The sequence below is a fragment of the Musca autumnalis genome, unplaced genomic scaffold (assembly GCF_047663935.1).
Source record: "Musca autumnalis isolate F117 unplaced genomic scaffold, ASM4766393v1 scaffold_5, whole genome shotgun sequence".
Taxonomy (NCBI): domain Eukaryota; kingdom Metazoa; phylum Arthropoda; class Insecta; order Diptera; family Muscidae; genus Musca; species Musca autumnalis.
This window is the reverse complement of record NW_027412088.1, coordinates 29,605,436-29,627,984: the sequence shown is the minus strand read 5'-3', so window position 1 is coordinate 29,627,984 and position 22,549 is coordinate 29,605,436. Positions and strand designations below refer to the sequence as shown.

The 22,549-nt window shown below is 36.8% G+C and overlaps 1 protein-coding gene across 1 annotated transcript; it reads left to right on the top strand.

Moving 5' to 3' along the window:
- The first annotated feature begins 5,702 nt into the window (after nucleotides 1–5,702).
- On the top strand, nucleotides 5,703–21,837 carry LOC141406405 (uncharacterized). Its single transcript, XM_073991758.1, has 9 exons — nucleotides 5,703–5,956; nucleotides 6,030–6,165; nucleotides 9,560–10,586; nucleotides 15,370–15,455; nucleotides 15,517–15,657; nucleotides 15,731–15,968; nucleotides 16,034–16,617; nucleotides 20,520–20,647; nucleotides 20,706–21,837. The coding sequence occupies exons 2-9, from the start codon at nucleotides 6,087–6,089 to the stop codon at nucleotides 21,000–21,002; spliced, it is 2,580 nt and encodes an 859-aa protein (XP_073847859.1). The 5' UTR covers nucleotides 5,703–5,956; nucleotides 6,030–6,086; the 3' UTR covers nucleotides 21,003–21,837.
- Nucleotides 21,838–22,549: the final 712 nt, after the last annotated feature.

The following is a 22,549-nucleotide window of genomic DNA, read 5'->3' as shown; positions in this document are numbered from 1 at the left end:
ACACATAAGAGGATATCTGGCTGAAGTCATCGGCTGGCATATTTGTATGGTAACTATGTTATCATTTTCCTTTTGTTCATTTACGAATATGCCAGCCGATGATGCTGACTTAACAAGGCAACAAGGCATTTAAGGCACCGACACATAAGAAGCATGGCATTCTTGATTAAGTCATATCTGATAAAAGACTAAAGACCAAGTTCGACCTAATAAAAAGTCATTTACCAGATATGACATAAGCAAGAATGCCGTGCTTCCAATGACCGGCTGGCTTTCTGGCGGAAGTCATTTCTGCTAAAAGACTAAAGACCAATTTCGACCTAATTCAAATGTGGTTCTGACATTTCTTTATTCATTTCCCTGAAATGACTTCAGCCAGAAAGCCAGCCGCTTATGTGCCGAGGCATTTAGTGAGCTGACACTGGATGTTAACAGGTTGGTCGGAACCAGGGTTTCGGAGTCGAGGTATTTTTGGCTCGACTCCGACTCCGACTCCAGGCGAGTTTTTTTCACGACTCCGACTCCGACTCAGACTCCGGGTCGACTCCGAGAGTGAATTCCTATACCACTAAAAATGAATAAAATGTGCACAAATTTTTAACTTTTTCCTATATTTTGGCCTATATAGGCTAATGTGTTAGTTTTCCCTTACATATTCATTAGAAAGGGCATTCGTTCGAATACATTCGGACATATCAAAACTGTTTCTGCCGAATCTTACATTGAAAAATAGAAAAGTTAGAAAGTTTTTGTCGGTTTGCACGAAGGAATTCTTCCTGGAAGGAATTCTTCCGCGTGAGAAAATCTTTAAGCTTTCAAAATATGTGAAAATGATGGGGCAATACAAATCGTAAGGCCGATTTCGAGAAATACACAGTTTATATGCTGCATACAAAATAAAATAAATATATTCTATGCTTTTTTCTACTTTCTACGTTTTTCTGAAATTTATAAATTGGGATCACCCCTTAAACTAAAATTCAGCGCTCAAAGTTTGGACTTTGGTGTGGTATCCACTCCACACATTTTATTGAACTATTTGAGATATATTGTGTACACCACTCAGCACGTAGGCAGATGAATGTTTTTTGGATTTGAAAAGTTAGCAAACGATGAGATTTCGTGCATGAAAATATTCTACACAAACGTTGCTAGGAAATTTTTATGTAGTGGTCCACTAGGACAAGAAATCGACATTGTCATGTTTTCATTGTCCTTTATCACTTTTACCCGATCTTTTCTCACGAAAACTCTATGATTATGTATTTCGTTGAATTTCGTATGCTATTGATTGTGTAGAAAACTCGGATACACAGAACTATATCTTTTCCTGGCGGACAGATCTGGTTATTTGAATGTCTACATCCAAAGCCCTCATTGAGTATATAATGAATCCTAGAAGAAAGATTCACCTTTTGTCACACTGAGTTTATTTATGATGCCCTAATTCAGAAGCGTAACCATCCGAATTTTATAAAGAGTTAATAGAATATGCGAAATTTACCGAAATGCATAAACATATCGCTCATTTACTCAAAGAGTGGCATAAATCAAAAAATGCGTTCTCTGAGTTAGCAATTTCTATTTTTTTTTACGATTTCTACTTTATCTTGTGTCAAATTTGCATGCTGATATCTCTGAAACTCGACGAGTTACAGCTCATTTACTACGAGTTACCAATAATTCAACACACAAGTTTTTCGAGGTTATGAAGCACTAAAACATTTCAAATCATGATTGATCTTGCACAGAAATTTAGCACTGATATCTAGTTAGCTGTCTGCAAAATATGGTCCATGTAGTGCTTTTAGTTTTTGTGTAATAATCTTTTTAAGTTGGGAAGTCAAATTTCAATCGCCAACTTAAAACGCGTTTTTCTCGAAACTTGATTTTTTGAAATGTGTCACTCTTTGAGTAAATGAGCGATATGTTTTTTTTTTTTTGAGAAAGTAACGGGTAAAACTGATAAAGAACAATGAAAACGTAACAATATCGATTTCTTGGATATGGAAACCTTCATATAATGTTCGGTGGAACATTTTTGTAGAAAATTTCATTTTATTTTACTTTTTGAGTTCAAGATCAAAAAAGACATGGAAGGAACTGAGCTAGAACGATAGCATATTCGACAGAAAGGTCCTCATTCTATTTAACTGAAATGATTAAACAATATCTCCAAATAGAGATATAAAGCTAGATATGATGGGGGTCGATCAAAAAAATCATTATGTCATGTCTCAGAAATTTCAGCTATGTGATCCTTCTCAATTGTGGCTTTCATTCCCAAAAGGAATTTTCCTCCCCCAGATCTTAACTTCCATTTTGTGTCACAGGGTATTCAGTAAAATTTCCCATAGAGACCACAATGTCTTTAATAGAAGACAAGGATGACTTCACATAAAAAACAAGATGAGAATACCAATAGACCTTTGTGAGAAGACCAGTAAGACTTCATCGATTGTCGTAGAACTTTACTTTTGTTTGCAAAAATGTAACGAATCAATTGGATCAACAAAATGGGATGAATAGACGACACTTCAGAGGATAGTAAATATCCTGTGAATTATCCTTTACTTTAATATAATATATAATTTGCATATATATTTTCTTATACCTTTCGTTTAAAATAAATAATGTGTTTTAAAAAAATGTTCTTGTTCCAAATTTAATGTTATATTTCTATAACGTGGAAAAAAATTTGCCCGGAGTCGGAGTCGAGTTATTTTTTTCGACTCAGACTCCGACTCCGACTCCAGCAAAATTGCTCGACTCCGACTCGTAGACTCCGACTCCGACTCCGAAACCCTGGTCGGAACATAAGCGGAACAACTGATTAAATAATCGGAATAGTTGCAACATTGGAGCCGGAATAGGTGTATTGTGGGCAACGCTTAAGTCACTCTCGAACGCTGGAAAGAAGTAAGGTAGAACCTCAGTCATGTTTGGCGACGTTACGCTGACTAATCCAAAGAGGTGCGTAAGTTATTTTAATCAAGGCGAAGAGAAGAGTACTACGGTACATAAGATCTCTTACTATCGAGTATGAATTGCCTCAATTTACAATGGATGACGTTGCGTTGATTTGAGTATCTCACTAAAGTTCTCAACATGTCGTTAGGCACCCTCATTGTTCCGCTACTGAATCTAGGCAAGGATGCCAGCAAAAGTGAATCGTACAGACCGATTTCTGTTTTGTCGCCCGTAGCAAAGACCCTAGAGGCCTTAGACCTCCCCAGCGCCGATCATCAGCATGGATTCCGTTAGCAGCACAGCACGCCATCTCCACAAATATTTGTCAAGGACTCAATCAGTATAAGCCGTATGATAGAACATGATGGTGGTTCTTGACTTATCAAAAGCCTTTGATACTGTCAGGCATTTCACGCTGTTTGAAGACATTGAGCAGACAACCGGCCAAGTTTAAAACGTTGGAGATGTGTGGACGCCAGGCGCACATGGAATTGAGGAACAAGAAGTCCAAGCCCGGTAGAGGGAAACAGGGAGTTTCCCAAGGTAGGGTGATATCTCTAGGACTGTAAGTACAAACTCACATCTAGTTCAGTTATATTATCGTTCATTTTGTCCTTTTGCAAAATCTCTTTTTAAATAAATCGCGGTCCAATTTCAAATTTGTAGGGTTTTTAGATTTTAACGATTTTACTGGGAAACCGCAACTCCTATCAAAATAGAACTAAATGCTGTAGCAGTGAAAATTCTCTACAAATTGTCCTTTATAATATTTTCGTAGGTTTTACCATTTTGAGATATGGAAGTTCAAAGTGGGACAATTCACTGACTGCAATTTGCCAACATAAACTTATACATATATCTTAAAAATGTCAAAACCTCATAACGGTCAATCCTCTAGAGAATTTTTACAGCTACAACATTTCTTTAGCCCCATTTCGATAGGACTTGGGGTTTCTAAGCAACATCACCAAAACGTAAAAAAACCTTAAAAATTTGAAATTGGACCACGATTTATTGAAAAATGTGAACTTTGACCGCGATTTTTCTTTTAAATCCTTTCAGCGATTTTTTCCTGTTTTCGGATTTTTCTCATCTATGAACATTGTTGTTCCCAAGTGTAAGCGTTTTTTATTTAAAGTTAGTTAAGGCGCACAGTACATGACATTGTTTTATAATGCGGCCGTTTGTCGTTTCCCAACAAAACTGTGACAACCTACAAAAACCCTAAAAATGTGAACTTAGATCGCGATTTATTTAAAAAGAGCTCCGGCGATTTTTTGTATTTTGATTTTTCTCATCTATGAACAAGCTTTTAAAAAATACTACTGTGGTGAACTATGGTTGGCATCGAATGGAATGACTCCAAAATTAGATGCAGTTCCATGATGACACATTTCGGTCCGTCCGCAAAATTTCAACACTTTTACACTTTAATCCAATTCTCGGATGATGTTGAAATTCTAATAGCGTTGTGACCATGACTGCCACAGAATATAGGTATATACATATGTATGTATGTATTTGTGCCCCCAAAATGTTCCTATATTTTTACAACACTAAAATTGTATTATCCATACTTCTCTCGATAATGGCTCAAATGTAAAAAAAGTTATTGGAAATTCTTGCAACGTAAGAAGGATTATGGCTTTTGTGTGGACTGTGTTGATTGGTCTGCCAGTAGATTAATTAAGGCTATATTACACTATAAGCTTTTTCACATGTAAGTTGCCACTTTGGGTATACTTATTTACAGACCTGCCGATGTCATACATGTGAAAAACATATGTGTGGTGCAATATAGTCCTTAGGGTCTTCGTTTATGTATGATACCTATCCCACGAACGCCTAATAAGTCACATTGAAAATTTCCAAAACTTATTTTGTCATCTAAAAAATAGTAGTTTATTTTTTTAAAAATCGTAAATTAACGAAATATTCATCCTAACATGGGGCCTAATTACGACATTCGATTCGATCGATTCGATTCGAACTATGAACACCTATGTGTTGTCCAAAGAACATTATGAAAGTAGATGGTAAAAAAAATTGTTTATTTTAAAGCAAAAACTAGAAAACAAAAGTATTATCGAAAAAATGTAAATATTTGTTGAAATCGTTGAATTTTTGATCTGTTCCAGAACCTGCAAGAAGCTGCTATTTTTTACTACGATAACGATTTTTCCTTTATGTTATCGAAAAAGATTGTAAAAATTAGTAGATTCTTGCAGTTCTGGAACATACCAATACTTTGGGTAATAATTTCGGAATGAAGTTGTGCCAGAAAACTGTACGAAATTATTTATTTTTATAAAACATTTTGACTTTGTTGTAACAAATTGCTAATGCATATACCTTAGTAAATGTACAGATGGCGGGGCGAATAGGTGTTCATAGTTTGATTTTTTCATTCTCGAGCAAATACTCGATCGAATCGAATGTCGTAATTAGGCCCATGATTTTTAAAAACACCAGGGAAAACCCCATTGTACACGACCCATATGATTGTCTATTCCAAACCAGGTAGAAAAAAGAGAGTCTGCAAGACGCTCAACATGTGTCAATATATTGTTAAGAGAAGCACATGAAAAATAAGAGAGCAATGTTTCGTACATCCACTTTATGAAGTATTCTAAACAACTAAACAATTCAAAACGAATGGCTGTACAAAAGAAAATAGCAACAAAACACACCACCAATTCCTGCTTTGCAGGCATGTGGCATGTAGCGAATTGTTTTATTTTTTTACCTTTCTCTTTGCAGAAACATTCGTTCATAGTTCATACAACCGTCAGCTGTGAGGAACGTCGTTCATTGTTGACTAAACGGCGAACGCGCACGCCATCCGTATTTTTCATTCTGCTAAAAACAACGTTTTAAGTTAATAAGTTGTGCGGTGTAAGAAAAGTAATTTGTTTAGCACAAAAATAGATTGGCGAGTGGTTGTTTTACATTTTTTGTTAAACTTTCATTTCAATTAGAAAACAAGGTATGAAAAGTATTTATTTGAGAACTTTAAATTGTGGAATAATAAATTGTTTTGTTATTTTTTATCACAACAGTGTTTGCAAATTTCATATTTGATGGTGTTGAATTGCTGAAATTTGTGTTTATAAATAATGGATACAACTGCGGGAGACGACATTAACAAATTATTAAAAGAATGGAAACTCGAAAGTATTTCAACACATTTACAAGGTAAGTTCAGTGAAAAATGTACAGTTATTATGTATAAAGTCATAAATTGTATGTATTGTTTTATTTTTTGTGAGTAGTGTTGCCATACTTGTGATTTTTACGTTCTTAAGTGCAATAGGAGATTTTGCTGATTTTTGTGCAGACAATTATGATGATTATGAATAAAACAAATTTACAATTTGTGAAATTATCTAAAATTTTCTTTTAAAGCATGGAAAAATGAAGATATAGGCTTATCTTTCCTTTACCGACATACCACAGAAAATTATGAAAAAAATACCACAGATAGTGCATTTTATCCCGATTCCAACCATGTATTGCTTTTGTTGCGGAAATGTATACTTCCCGAGATATGGGTCTCCAAAGTTCCACAAAGGCCCTAGTCTAAAATGTTGGCAAACCTCTGCAGAAAATTATTAAAAAATTACCACAGATAGCACTTTTTACACCGAATCCAACGATGTATTGCTTTTGTTGCGGAAATGTATACTTCCCAAGATATTACCCTCCAAATTTTCGCAAAGGCCCTAGTCTAAAATTTTGGCAAACCACCGCAGAAAATTATTAAAAAATTACCACAAATATTGATGTTTATACCGATTTCAACGATGTATTATTTTGTTGAATGGTATGTATACTTCCCGAGATATAGGCCTCCAAAAATATTAATAAATATAAAAGAAAATTTTGTTCCCGTTCCCGTGATTTACACCTGTCCATAGGAGAAAGTCTTAAATTCCGGCCGAAGGCCGTCTATTTAGGGAAAAATATTTAATTTAAAAGAAAATTTTGTCCCGTTCCCGAGATTTGCACCTGTCCATAGGAGAAAGTCTTAAATTCCGGCCGAAGGCCGTCTATTTAGAGAAAAATATTTAATTTAAAAGAAAATTTTTTTCCCGTTCCCGAGATTTGCACCTGTCCATAGGAGAAAGTCTTAAATTCCGGCCGAAGGCCGGCTATTTAGAGGAAAATAGGTTAGGGCCTTTGTGGATCTTTTGAGGCCCATATCTCGGGAAGTATACATTTCCGCAACAAAAGCAATACATCGTTGGATTCGGTGTAAAAGGCACTATCTGTGGTAATTTTTCATAATTTTTTGCGTTGGGTCGGTAAAAAAGAGGAGTTCCAAGATAAACATATGAAGCTTTTTCTCTACCATGAAAAAAAATTGTAAAACACATTCAAGTTAAAATTAGGAAAAATATAAGTGGGCTCTGCCAGCAGAGAAGGTTTATAGCCCCTATAGGTTGTGCGGTTGACTGGTTGGCTAGGCGTGATCATATGGTGCGACAAATGACTTTGGGGTCGATTATGGATAGCAACCCAACTCCATTTTCGTTGCGAAAGCAAATTTAAAAATAAAAATTTCCATTTCAGCATTGAAATACATTTTGTTACAATTAAATTAATAGCTGGAGGTTCAAAACACTGACATTGAATGGATTTGACAAAAATTTCTGTCGTTATTTTATTTGTATGATTTTCTCATCAGGCAACGCAACTACAGTTGAGTTGCTATTCATAATCGACCCCTTTATTTAGCAACCCGTTTTGGATCATGGCATCTTAGGGGACAGGCCGACTGAATTCCAAAATTTCATATCATTGAGAAAACCAACATACCAAATATAAATCATTGACTCTTAGAGGCAACTGATACTATTAAAGATTTTTAGGAGCAACCAAAAAGGACAATAGGCGTGAATATTTTAAAGATTTTTAGGAGCAACCAAAAAGGAAAATTAGCGTGGATTTTTATAGGCTTTTAGGGGCAACTTAAAAGGACAATAGGCGAGGACTTTTTAAAGATTTTTAGGAGCAACCAAAAGGAAAATTTTAATAGATTTTTAAGAGCAACCAAAAAGGAGAATTGACTTGGGTTTTTTAAATTGTTTTTGTAGATTTTTAGGAGCAACCTAAAATATAAAAGGCGTGAATTTTTATAAGATTTCTAAGAGCAACTGAAAAGGACAGTTAACGCCCCTTTTTATACCCTAACCCTTAGGCTAAAGAGGGTATATATAAACACTTTGATACGATGAAAATGTGCCTCATCGAAATAATGGTTTTAGACCCCAAGTATGTTTGGACCAAATGTGTTTCAGACAATTTGGAGTCGATCTAGCCATGTCCGTCCGTCTGCCTGTCTGTCCTGCTGACTGGAGCGCACGATAACTCTCGAACGGATGAAACGATTCGGTTCAAATTTTGGCTTTCGTAATATTTTACCCAAACTTAGTTTAGGTTTCCAAGATGAGCTACATCGGTCTACTCCTTCCGGTACCTCCCCCACAAAAGTTCGAAAATGTTCGGAAAGTTTGTGCGCACGATAACTCTTGAAGGGAGTGACCGATTTGGTCCATACTTTGTATAGCGTAAACTTTCTATGTGGTTCAAATATGGACTCAATCGGTCCACCCCTTCGGGTACCTCACACACAAAATTTCGGAAAAGTTCAGTTTAGGACCTGCTCTCGAATCGCTTTGATTTTTGTTGTAGCAACTTGTATTCACTGTCCCCCATTATGACGGTACAAGTTTAATCAGGGGCAAGTCCATACTTCCTGAGAATATAGCATGAAAGTTGCAAAAAACCCCTATGACACCGTGTGAGGTGGCTGGAGCGCAAGATAACTCTCGAACGGATCTGCCGATTCGGTCCAAAATTTGGCCTAAGTAATATTTTGTCCAAACATAGTTTATGTTTGAAGATATGCCATCTCGGTCCACTCCTTCTGGTACCTCCCCCACAAAAGTTCAAAAATGTTCGGAAAAATTGTTCGTACGATAACTCTGGATGGGATTGAGCGATTTGGTCCATACTTTACACATCCTTATATATTTACCAGATATAGATCAGGTTCGAATATGGACTATATTTGTTTTGATCAGTCCTTCGGGTACCTCCCACACAAAATTTTGGATAAGTTCACTTTATGACCTAATATCGAATCACTTTGATTTTTGTTCAAGCAACTTGCATTCGCTGCCTCAATTACGATGGTAAAAGTTTTTTTAGGGGCAAGTCCAACTTCTTGAGCAAACAGCCCGTATAGTGCAAAAACCCCCATGGCACCATATGTTGTGGCTGGAGATCCACTTCCATAACGGTCAATGCCGATCCATTCCTTTTGGTATCTCCTCCGCAAAACTTTTGATCTTTAATCCTAATCAACATTTTTGTCGGTTCAAACGCCCAAAATTTTTAAAACCCCCTAAATACATACGTATTTTGGGAAAAAATTGTTGCAATATACACAAGCTGAGGGTATATCTCTGTCGGCAAAGCCGACTGATACTTTTTTACTTATTTTATAAACCTTTTACCATTTTTCTTACAACACCCTCTATTCTCCTTACTAATAACACAATTCTTTTTTTCAATTTTCTTTTAGCCGAAAAAGTCGACATGGAAGTTTTGGAAATGATAAAACTGCATCACATACGATTGTTACTCGGCAACTATCCGCTGGGTATACAGATACGCTTTGAACATAATTTAGAAAAGTGGCGTTGCAAAATTGGCAAACCTTTGTACAGTGGACATCGCTGTTTTTGCCAAACAGATGATTTTCTGTGTAAGAAATCCTTCTGCAATGGTAATCAGAAGATCGTTAATCCAGCAAAAGTAAAGATTCAACAACAGCCATTGCCAGCTGACCAGCGTAATGCGGAAATACCTTCTGCCGCAACAAATAATGGTTTAATTAGTACACCACCCGAAACACCAATGACCAATCGATCATTGGCCTCAATATCTGGATCGCCAACACATTCTCAGGCCTCTAATGGTGGTGGAGGAGGAGGTGTTATTGAAGTAGCTGATGTTACTCAAAATAATACCAACTTCAGTTCACTATTCACTCTGAGACCCAGTCAAAATATCGTGCCTACAACATATTTACGTGAATTACTTCTAAATACCAAACCCGATGGACCAATGTTACTCAATATCTATGAGACAAGACAATCTTTTACAGATCGTGAACGGAAGCGTTTAATAAATCTCATTGCTGGTCATTTTATGAGCTTGGAAGAGCGACTCGATCTGCGCACAAGTTATGCCTTTGAGAAAGCTATTATAAGATTATTTCCCAACGAAACAATCGAAATGTATCGCAAAGGCAAACGCGGTAGACTCTACTCGAGATATTCGAATTGCAGACAGGCCCTGCTATCAAAGAAAGAACGAAAGCGACCCCGCAGAGATGGAAATGAAAGTGCAAGTGATATGGATTCGATGTCATTTAACGATCACAGTGCCAATGAGCGAGATGAAAGTTCAAATGTCATAAATGCTGCCTTCAATGAATTAATGAATGATGATGACGATGAACCAGACGAGTTTCTTTCAGATGATGGCGGCGAGATCGATAAATCTAAATGTTCACCCATAAAACCGAAATTAGAAGTAGATACTGAGTACGTATAAAACTGAAAAAAGCTTGCTTTCTACTACATTTCCATAACAAGTCATTCACATAACCAGTTCCAAATAGTGCAGTAACGAGAGGTTGATTTGACAATGTCATGGATTCCATATAACAATCAATAATGTAAATATTATTCTATATAGTAAATAAACCTGGCTGCTCTTTTGATGATCATCCTTATTGCCTACGGAAATTATCGATTGTTTTTCCTAATTAATTATTAAGATATTATTTGGTTGGTAATATCTCGAGATAGAATTTTTGTAAAATTAAGATGGATTAGGTGAAATGAAAATGATATTGTATCTGCAGATAGGGGCTAGAAATACTACTATCACCCACAGCCATTATCTAGGTAATTTATCTAACGGATTCCTTGAATCCTAAAGGTTTCGCTTTGGAACAATTTAAAGTATGTCGGGTTCAATTTCAATTGTTACCATAAAAATCGTTAGTTGCCAAACACTTCCAACAACATTAACTGTTTGATCTTAACAAAAATTAAAGAATATTGCTCCCTACGGACGCTTCTAAAATTCTTTTGAAATATGCAAAATGTACTTTTTGATTTTCTTTAAAAACCTATTAAAATGTATGCCTATTCTGCTCTTCGGTTGCACCTACAAACCTATTATAAATCCACGCCAATTGTCCTCTTTGGTTACTGCTAAAAATCTTAAAAAAATCCACGCCAATTGTCCTCTTTGGTTACTGCTAAAAATCTTAATAAAATCCACTCCTATTGCCGTCAATGGCTGCTCCTAAAAATCTTTAAAAAATCTACGCACATTGTCCTCTTTGGTTGCCTTTAAAAATCTTTAAAAAATCCACGCCTATTCTCCTCTTTGGTTGCTGCTACAAATCTTTGAAAAAATTCACGTCTTTTGTCCTCTTTGGTTGCTGCTAAAAAATCTTTAAAAAATCCACGCCTATTGTCCTCTTTGGTTGTTGCTAAAAATCTTTAAAAAATCCACGCCTATTGTTCTCTTTGGTTGCTGCTAAAATCCTTTAAAAAAAATGCACGTCTATTGTCCTCCTTGGTTGTTGCTAAAAATCTTTAAAAAATCCACGCCTATTGTTCTCTTTGGTTGCTGCTAAAATCCTTTAAAAAATTCACGCCTATTGTCGTCTTTGGTTGCTGCTAAAAATCTTTAAAAAATCCACGCCTATTGTCCTCTATGGTTGCTGCTAAAAATCTTTAAAAAATCCACGCCTATTGTCCTCTTTGGTTGCTGCTAAAAATCTTTAAAAAATCCACGCCTATTGTCCTCTTTGGTTGCTGCTAAAAATCTTTAAAAAATCCACGCCTATTGTCCTCTTTGGTTGCTGCTAAAAATCTTTAAAAAATCCACGCCTATTGTCCTCTTTGGTTGCTGCTAAAAATCTTTAAAAAATCCACGCCTATTGTCCTCTTTGGTTGCTGCTAAAAATCTTTAAAAAATCCACGCCTATTGTCCTCTTTGGTTGCTGCTAAAAATCTTTAAAAAAAATCACGCCTATTGTCCTCTTTGGTTGCTGCTAAAAATCTTTAAAAAATCCACGCCTATTGTCCTCTTTGGTTGCTGCTAAAAATCTTTAAAAAATCCACGCCTATTGTCCTCTTTGGTTGCTGCTAAAAATCTTTAAAAAATCCACGCCTATTGTCCTCTTTGGTTGCTGCTAAAAATCTTTAAAAAAAATCACGCCTATTGTCCTCTTTGGTTGCTGCTAAAAATCTTTAAAAAATCCACGCCTATTGTCCTCTTTGGTTGCTGCTAAAAATCTTTAAAAAATCCACGCCTATTGTCCTCTTTGGTTGCTGCTAAAAATCTTTAAAAAATCCACGCCTATTGTCCTCTTTGGTTGCTGCTAAAAATCTTTAAAAAATCCACGCCTATTTTTCTCTTTGGTTGCTGCTAAAAATCTTTAAAAAATCCACGCCTATTGTCCTCTTTGGTTGCTGCTAAAAATCTTTAAAAAATCCACGCCTATTGTCCTCTTTGGTTGCTGCTAAAAATCTTTAAAAAATCCACGCCTATTGTCCTCTTTGGTTGCTGCTAAAAATCTTTAAAAAATCCACGCCCATTGTCCTCTTTGGTTGCTGCTAAAAATCTTTAAAAAATCCACGTCTATTGTCCTCTTTGGTTGCTGCTAAAAATCTTTAAAAAATCCACGCCCATTGTCCTCTTTGGTTGCTGCTAAAAATCTTTAAAAAATCCACGCCCATTGTCCTCTTTGGTTGCTGCTAAAAATCTTTAAAAAATCCACGCCTATTGTCCTCTTTGGTTGCTGCTAAAAATCTTTAAAAAATCCACGCCCATTGTCCTCTTTGGTTGCTGCTAAAAATCTTTAAAAAATCCACGCCTATTGTCCTCTTTGGTTGCTGCTAAAAATCTTTAAAAAATCCACGCCTATTGTCCTCTTTAGTTGCTGCTAAAAATCTTTAAAAAATCCACGCCTATTGTCCTCTTTGGTTGCTGCTAAAAATCTTTAAAAAATCCACGCCTATTGTCCTCTTTGGTTGCTGCTAAAAATCTTTAAAAAATCCACGCCTATTGTCCTCTTTGGTTGCTGCTAAAAATCTTTAAAAAATCCACGCCTATTGTCCTCTTTGGTTGCTGCTAAAAATCTTTAAAAAATCCACGCCTATTGTCCTCTTTGGTTGCTGCTAAAAATCTTTAAAAAATCCACGCCTATTGTCCTCTTTGGTTGCTGCTAAATATCTTTAAAAAAATCCACGCCTATTGTCCTCTTTGGTTGCTGCTAAAAATCTTTAAAAAATCCACGCCTATTGTCTTCTTTGGTTGCTGCTAAAAATCTTTAAAAAATCCACGCCTATTGTCCTCTTTGGTTGCTGCTAAAAATCTTTAAAAAATCCACGCCTATAGTCCTCTTTGGTTGCTGATAAAAATCTTTAAAAAAATCCACGCCTATTGTCCTCTTTGGTTGCTGCTAAAAATCTTTAAAAAATCCACGCCTATTGTCCTCTTTGGTTGCTGCTAAAAATCTTTAAAAAAATCCACGCCTATAGTCCTCTTTGGTTGCTGCTAAAAATCTTTAAAAAAATCCACGCCTATTGTCCTCTTTGGTTGCTGCTAAAAATCTTTAAAAAATCCACGCCTATTGTCCTCTTTGGTTGCTGCTAAAAATCTTTAAAAAATCCACGCCTATTGTCCTCTTTGGTTGCTGCTAAAAATCTTTAAAAAATCCACGCCTATTGTCCTCTTTGGTTGCTGCTAAAAATCTTTAAAAAATCCACGCCTATTGTCCTCTTTGGTTGCTGCTAAAAATCTTTAAAAAATCCACGCCTATTGTCCTCTTTGGTTGCTGCTAAAAATCTTTAAAAAATCCACGCCTATTGTCCTCTTTGGTTGCTGCTAAAAATCTTTAAAAAATCCACGCCTATTGTCCTCTTTGGTTGCTGCTAAAAATCTTTAAAAAATCCACGCCTATTGTCCTCTTTGGTTGCTGCTAAAAATCTTTAAAAAATCCACGCCTATTGTCCTCTTTGGTTGCTGCTAAAAATCTTTAAAAAATCCACGCCTATTGTCCTCTTTGGTTGCTGCTAAAAATCTTTAAAAAATCCACGCCTATTGTCCTCTTTGGTTGCTGCTAAAAATCTTTAAAAAATCCACGCCTATTGTCCTCTTTGGTTGCTGCTAAAAATCTTTAAAAAATCCACGCCTATTGTCCTCTTTGGTTGCTGCTAAAAATCTTTAAAAAATCCACGCCTATTGTCCTCTTTGGTTGCTGCTAAAAATCTTTAAAAAATCAACGCCTATTGTCCTCTTTGGTTGCTGCTAAAAATCTTTAAAAAATCCACGCCTATTGTCCTCTTTGGTTGCTGCTAAAAATCTTTAAAAAATCCACGCCTATTGTCCTCTTTGGTTGCTGCTAAAAATCTTTAAAAAATCCACGCCTATTGTCCTCTTTGGTTGCTGCTAAAAATCTTTAAAAAATCCACGCCTATTGTCCTCTTTGGTTGCTGCTAAAAATCTTTAAAAAATCCATGCCAATTGTCCTCTTTGGTTGCTGCTAAAAATCTTTAAAAAATCCACGCCTATTGTCCTCTTTGGTTGCTGCTAAAAATCTTTAAAAAATCCATGCCAATTGTCCTCTTTGGTTGCTGCTAAAAATCATTAAAAAAATCCACGCCTATTGTCCTCTTTGGTTGCTGCTAAAAATCTTTAAAAAATCCATGCCAATTGTCCTCTTTGGTTGCTGCTAAAAATCTTTAAAAAATCCACGCCTATTGTCCTCTTTGGTTGCTGCTAAAAATCTTTAAAAAATCCACGCCTATTGTCCTCTTTGGTTGCTGCTAAAAATCTATAAAAAATCCACGCCTATTGTCCTCTTTGGTTGCTGCTAAAAATCTTTAAAAAATCCACGCCTATTGTCCTCTTTGGTTGCCGCTAAAAATCTTTAAAAAATCCACGCCTATTGTACTCTTTGGACAAAGTCCGTTTAAGATAATTTGGTGCCGATAGTAAATTTTATCGGATCACTCCTTCGGGTATGATTTTTATTACGATATTTTTTTCAATAGCAAGTGCATACTTCCTGACACAACCGTGACCGACTAAAATGTCTGGTGGGCACGAAAGGAGTGGTAATAATTTCGAAGTTATGGTTCATAATCGAACTAGTTTTGAATAGTTATATTCTGAGGTTATTTAGATGTTTTGTTTGGTTTTCTAAAATCTCTTTAGATTACAAAATTTGACTTCATCGTGCATGGATTTTGGGAACATCCAATTTTGAAGACATTAACAAGATAATTAATTTGTTTCCAGCATTCCCATAAATACCGCCTATAGACTGCATAGGGAGGTTATCATTTTAAAAGCACCATTCTCATACAAGGATTTCTTGGAAGATGGTAAATATTCACACAAATACTACTTCACTTCATTCTCTTAACCTCACTTTTTTTGCCTTAGCTTGTAATGTTTATAACATCCCCAATGTGGACGATTACTATTTGGCGGTTAACGATTGCGAAATCAATGAAACGGAATTCAAAAATGTTATTTTACAATACTACAAATTGGCAACATTTGTTGTGGAAGTCAAGCAGAAAAGTAAGTATGACGAGAACACTTCCCACCTGAAGCTTTGAATCTAATCTTTAATTTGTCCGACTTTTATTTTCAGCCTCTATTTTCAATCTCGTAAATTTTAATTCCAATGAAAATACCATGGATTTGGATGAACACACGACAATCAAACAGGATCCAAATTATTTGCCAAGTGCTGAGGAAATTCGTAACCTCAGTTCTCTGGTTCACATTGTTGCAATGCTAGATTTAGGCAAGCCATTGGAGAATAAACATCGCAATGCAATTGCTAAGGCGGTGGTAGAGGAATGTTTAAGGGCCCAGCAGGATAGATGGTAGGTCTAAACAATTTTCGCAATTTAGTCTCCTTTCAAAACTCGACTCTCTCTCCCTTTTACAGCCTTCAACGTCAAGAGTTTATGATATTGGCCCAAACTATTTGCCGAGCATTCCCTGGCGAAGAAGAATCCACATATTTCATACCCAGCAAACCTAATGTTTGTGCCAAGGGTAAACTCTGGTCTGCATTTATAACGAAACGTACCTTTTTGGTACAGAGTGGTGTTGCCAAAAAACGTTTAAAACGTAAAAAGAATACTGCCGAAGATAGCGAGGATACTCAATCCATATACAGTCAAGAGACACAAGCAGAAGAATTGCACAACATTGACTTTTCGGAAAATACCACTATGGATTGGGACTACTTAATGGTAAAATGGACAGAAAGCCATGAAAAACGTTGGCAGGAATTGGTAAAGGAGAAATTAACACCCTCGGAATATATGGAACGCTATTCCATATTGAGAAGTGAAAAGGGCATAACCTTAATTGAGATTGATGTGAAAAATCGTTATCCCAATGTCTTAACCATTGATAATTGGTTAAATATTTACCAAAAGGTCTTAGCAAAGGCTAAGGGCATAAGGATTAAATTGGGTAATTTGGAGAGTATTTTAGGAGACATAGAGGGGTCAAGTGATGAGAGTAAGTATTTGCCTTAAAGTTATTATTTATTTATTTTTTTTTTTTTTTGCATAAAATGAGAATAGTTTCTGGTCTCAGCACATTTTTATTTTTTTATACCCTCAGCATTTATGCTAACGAGGGTATATACACTTTTATACGGCCTCATCGAAATAATGGTTTTAGACCCCAAGTATGTTTGGACGAAATGTGTTTCAGACAATTTGGAGTCGATTTGGCAATGTCCGTCCGTCTGTCTGTCTGGCTGGAGCGCACGATAACTCTCGAACGGATCAATCGATTTGATCCAAAATTAGGCTTTCGTAATATTTTGTCCAAACTTAGTATAAGTTCGAAGATGGGTTATATCGGTCTACTCCTTCAGGTACCTCCCCCACAAAAGTTCGAAAATGCTCGGAAAAATTGTGCGCACGATAACTCTTGAGGAAAGTAAGCGATTTGGTCCATACCTTGCCCATCGTAAAATGTGTACCAGACTTAGATAAGGTTTCAATATGGACTCAATCGGTCCACTCCTTCGGGTACCTCCCACACAAAATTTCGGAAAAGTTCAGTTTAGGGCCATCTCTCGAATCGCTTTGATTTTTGCTTTAACAACTTGTATTCACTGCCCTCTTTACGACGGTGTTAGTTTCACCTGGGGCAAGTCCATACTTCCTGAGAAAATAGCCTGAAATTTGCAAAAAAAAAACCCTGTGACACCGTGTGAGGTGGTTGGAGAGCAAGATAACTCTCCAACGGGTCTGCCGATTCGGTCCAAAATTTGGCCTTAGTAATATTTTGTCCAAACATACTTTAAGTTCGAAGATAAGCCATATCGGCCCACTCCTTTTGTTGCCTTCCCCACAAAAGTTCAAAAATGTTCGGTAAATTGTTCGTACGGTAACTCTTAAAGGGAGCGGCCGAATTGGTCCATACTTTACACACCCTACTATATATCTACCAGATTCAAATATGGAATATATTTGTCCACTCCATCCGGTACCTCCCACACAAAATTTCGGTTAAGTTCACTTTAAGACCTGATATGGAATCACTTTGATTTTTGTTGAAGCAACTTGCATTCGCTGCCTCAATTGCGAGGGTAAAAGTTTTTTCAGGGGCAAGTTAATACTTCTTGAGCAAACAGCCCGAAGGGTGTAAAAACCCCCTATGGTACCATATGTAGTGGATGGAGATCCACTCTTTTTAGTATCTCCTCCGCAAACCTTTTGATTTTAAACCTAATCAACATTTTTGTCGGTTCAAACGCCCAACATTTTTAAAACCCCCTAAATACATGCGTTTTTTGGGAGAAAATTGTTTTAATATGTGTGTTGGATCTTCTGCTCAACCTGGCTCTGGGTCTATATCCAGTTCCAGGAAAGTGGCTGCTTCTTGCTTGTATCCTTGTCAACTGCGTCCGTGTGAATGCTATTCAAAACTGCTTGATATGCTTGTTGATCTAGGGATTATCTCCTGTATCGTTGGACCTCTTCCTCTAGAACGTGAAGTTCCTTCTTAATGTGCCTGAGTGTATCGGGCGTACTCACCAAATTATGATTGGAATGGCTCTCGCGGTAACACCCGAGCAAGTACTGCAACGAAAGCATCTCATTGTGTTGCTGTACTGGAAGAATCTTTGCCTCCTCATGTAGATGGTCCACGGAAGACATGAGGAGGCAACCTGTTGCTGTTCTCAAAGCGGCATTCTGACAAGTTTGAATCTTATTCCATTGCGTTTCGCATAAATTAAGTCATGTGGTGAACATGTGGTGAACAGAGTGGTCGTAGACTAAGTGTCGGAAATCTGCATATTCCACGCATGGAAAAAGGTGGTAAGATCGGTCAAATAGGAGTTCAGTCTTTCACAAATGTCATCGGGGAAGGTATCTGACGCCAGGATCGTACAATCATCCCCATACGTTACGATCTCGATGGCGTCTGGAGTGGGCGGAATAAGGAGAGGTTAAACAGTTCCGAAGATATCACCCCACCTTGGGGAACTCCCTGTTTCAGTCAACGGGGCTTGGACTTCTTATTCCTGAATTCCAGGTACGACTGACGTCCACACATATAATTGATTATCCAACGTTTCAATGTCCTCAAACAGCGTGGAGTGCCTGACAGTATCAAAGGCTTTTGATAAGTCGAGCGCCACACCCGGCGGTCTCTGGTTGACAAATATATTTGGACATTGCGTGCAGAGCTGTTGTCGTGCTGTGCTGCTTACGGAATCCATGCTGATGATCGGCAACTGGATTGCTATTTCTGAGAATGGGGAGAACTCAGGCCTTAAGGGTCTTTGCTACGGGCGACAAAAGCGAAATCGGCCTGTTCGATTCTCTTTTGCTGGTATCCTTGCCCGGCTTCGGTAGGGGACCAGTCCATTTTCCAAACATCGGAAACAATAAGGGTGGTTGGCGACAATTTTAGAACTTTAGTAAGATACTCCACTCCCGAATCATGCAGCTGTTTAAGCATTACCATGGAGATTCCATCAGGGCCCAACGCTTTGCATGATTCGCAGCATCATCCATTGTAAACTGTCACTCCAGGGGTTCTCGACAAACTGTCGATTGAAATAACTTGCGCACCTCTTCAGCACAGTCAACGTAACGTCGCCGAACGCGACTGAGGTCCTAAAGACGAACACGAACAAGTAGCAACGACTGCCAAAGCAAACGAGAGTCGTGTTGGCACAACTAAGATCTGGTTGGTGCAGCCGCCTCAATTCTTACTGGGCCAGGATTGATGGCACGCGGAATATCTGCCCAGCATGTGGCACCGGTCCGCATACTACGCAGCACCTGTTTAACTGCCCAGCAAACCCGACTTTCCTCAGGTGGCGTCCTTTCTGAACTTGGAGCTGGAAGCAGAGCCGAATCAATAAAATAAAGATATACATGTTCTTGTAGAAGCTGCTACAACAACAACAACAACTGAGGTCCTATCTTCAATCCTTCCAGGGTTCGAGAGTGACTTAATCGTTGCCTAGAATTCACTTACACCGGTTCCAATGTTACAACTCTTCAGGTGATGTAACTTGTTCCGGTTATGCCCGCCGTACAGCCTGTTAACTTCCAGAGTCACCTCCCTGACTTTGGGGACAGTGGGGTTGACTCGACAAAGCTCACCAAGTTCATTTGCTAATCCCGTCGCTTCTGCTGAGAAGTTTGTTTTCACTTCGGGTATTCGTCCAGCAGGTATATGGCGAGCTGCTGCAGCAGTGATGATGTCTCGGAACGTCCTTTCCGCTACCAGAACATCGGAAAGATTAGGCAAATCTCTGAAGCGGTGATTGATAAACTCCCTGAAAACCTGGCCAATCAGCTTTCCCATGGTTGACGAAAGTGCGGCGCTCAAAGGTGTTGAAAACTGGCGGTCTGCTAATGGAGGCAATTATGGGAAGATGGTCTGATCCCAGAGAAATGACGAATTGCCAGGTGACGGCCAATCAGCTTTCCCATGGTTGACGAAAGTGCGGCGCTCAGAGGCAATTATGGGAAGATGGTCTGATCCCAGAGAAATAACGAATTGCCAGGTGACGTCATTTGTCAGATCAGGTGTCTGGCGAACTGTGACACTCACCTCTAATTCTGGTAGGAGCGTCCTCATTAACCGAGCAAAACGTAGAGCTATCAATCTGCTCAGCCAGCGCTGTACTCCTCTGGTATGTTCTGTTCCCATAGCCGAGTTATGTTTCTGCCTATGGGAGAAAGTTCTTATCGCTTAGGCAAAAATGACTTTTCTTGGAACTTTCGGGGCCTTTATCTCGGGAAGTATGGACTACCACATATGATATATGTACTGATGATGGCGTAGTCAGCATTCTGAGACCTAATTGAGGAACAAATTTCAGCCACTATACTTATATTCCTGTATTTTTTAAATAATTTCCATTTTCTTTCATCTTTCTACAGGATATAATGCCGGTTTGTCTTTACTCCTCATACCCTATATATTACCTTGTAGGGTACGCAAAAATGAACTTGTCACCTCGAAAGCCTCCAAGGCCGATTGTCAAGAGAGATTTATGAAAGCTTATAAGGTAAGCGTAATTATTTTTGTTCAAATATCCGTTTTTTTCACCTCTATTTCCTTTACAGAGCCTTGATGAGTTACGTTCAGATCCAAATCCTGCCGATTTACAAATACGTTTCGTCCACCACAACCATAGTGTCGAATATTCAGAATTTAGTATAAGTGGTATTGTATTTCAATGCTGCGATCTAATGGAAGCCTTAAGTTTTCTCTTCCATTATATGTTAGCCATGAATATAAGTTATCCTCAGACATGTCTACAAGTTTGGCAATTTATTCAATTGGCCATATTCCACATCGAATTGGAAAAAGATAAAAGACCATGTGTTGAAAGTACCATTATGGATTTGCGTTTATATTAGATTAAGTGGGATTTACATACATATTTTGTTTCGAATTAAGTCAAGAAATGGAAAATTTCTAATATTTGCAAATAAGAGTAGGATTGAGATTTTTAAGACTTGATTTGTTTTTTTAATATACAGTTTGAATTTATTTCATAAAGAACTTGGACTTAGATATTTATTTTTACAGTAATTTTTATCACTTTCTAATATTTTTTCATTAGACAAAATATTTTTATATGCATTACTACATATGCATAAACTAATTATATATTATGGCTTCCTTGAAAACTATGTTTTTGTTATTATCATAATACATACACATATTTAAAGAACCCTGTCAAATATAATGACAGATTTGAATTATATTTTCATTTAACTATTAATATTTACATTTTTTGCCTTATGAAGCTATTTTTGCTACAAAAAAAACTATTGTAGACAAAATTATTGGATTATAAATTAAAACGTGCCAAATGAATTGAAATTGAGTGCGTTAAAACATACATACCGAATTGAAAAAAGTACCTTATATATTTACCTGCATATGTATATGAATTTCCAAAGATGTGGCCTTCCTATTATACCAAATATTTTTATATATAACACTTATTACCTTATAAAGTATGTTTATTGCCATTATATCATTTTGAATTATATTTTTATTTACTCTTTAAGAATTGCCCTTTTTGCCTTAATGAGATTCGATACCAAATATTTTACAAACGACGAATTATTGGACCAAATTTTTTTTTATTGAAATATAATATAAGTACATAAATATACATACCTTTGTTTTAGAAAAATATAAATTTTATGCAAATAAAATAGTTATTTTTCAGCAAATACAAAAGTATTGATTTTTTATTGAATCGTCAAGTCGTCAAATTTGTATGTATTATTATTATGAACACATGCATATAATTACACAATTATGTGTATTATTATTTGTTAGGTTACATTATGTTTAAGAATTTTGCTTTAGATAGTTCTTCAAGTCAAACTCGGGAAAGACTACCAGGGGCTCTTCATGGTACTTTGAACCTAACCCTACCGTATGAATCCGCAATAGGGGTTCGTATTCAAACTAATGTTTAGTTGTATCACGTTCATCTATTCTCATAAAATGATCTCGTCGGCGTTGTAAGGGCTATAGAACGCACAGCGATATAGAATCGTTTTTACTGACCAAAATTCTGTAACTTTTTAACTGAGAGATATTTAAAAATCCTCCGTCCTTCACCAAATAATGACATTCGGTCCTCCGAAACGACTAGAGGGATATACAGCTGCGAAAAAAATAAGGCATTCTTATTTACATTTGCAAATTTTGCTGACCGTTTCATGCGTATTTATATCATAACTAAACGACTCTAAAGAATTTAAAAATAATAAAAATCGTAGTTTAATTCGAAAATTTTTTAAAATTTAAACCAATTTTCACAAAAACACCAAAAAAATTGGAGAAAAAAATAATTGGACCATTATGATATGCTTGGTATCGAACCAAGCAGATTCTGCTATTTGTTGCAGCATTATTCTTCAAGGACCCCCCAATATGATTT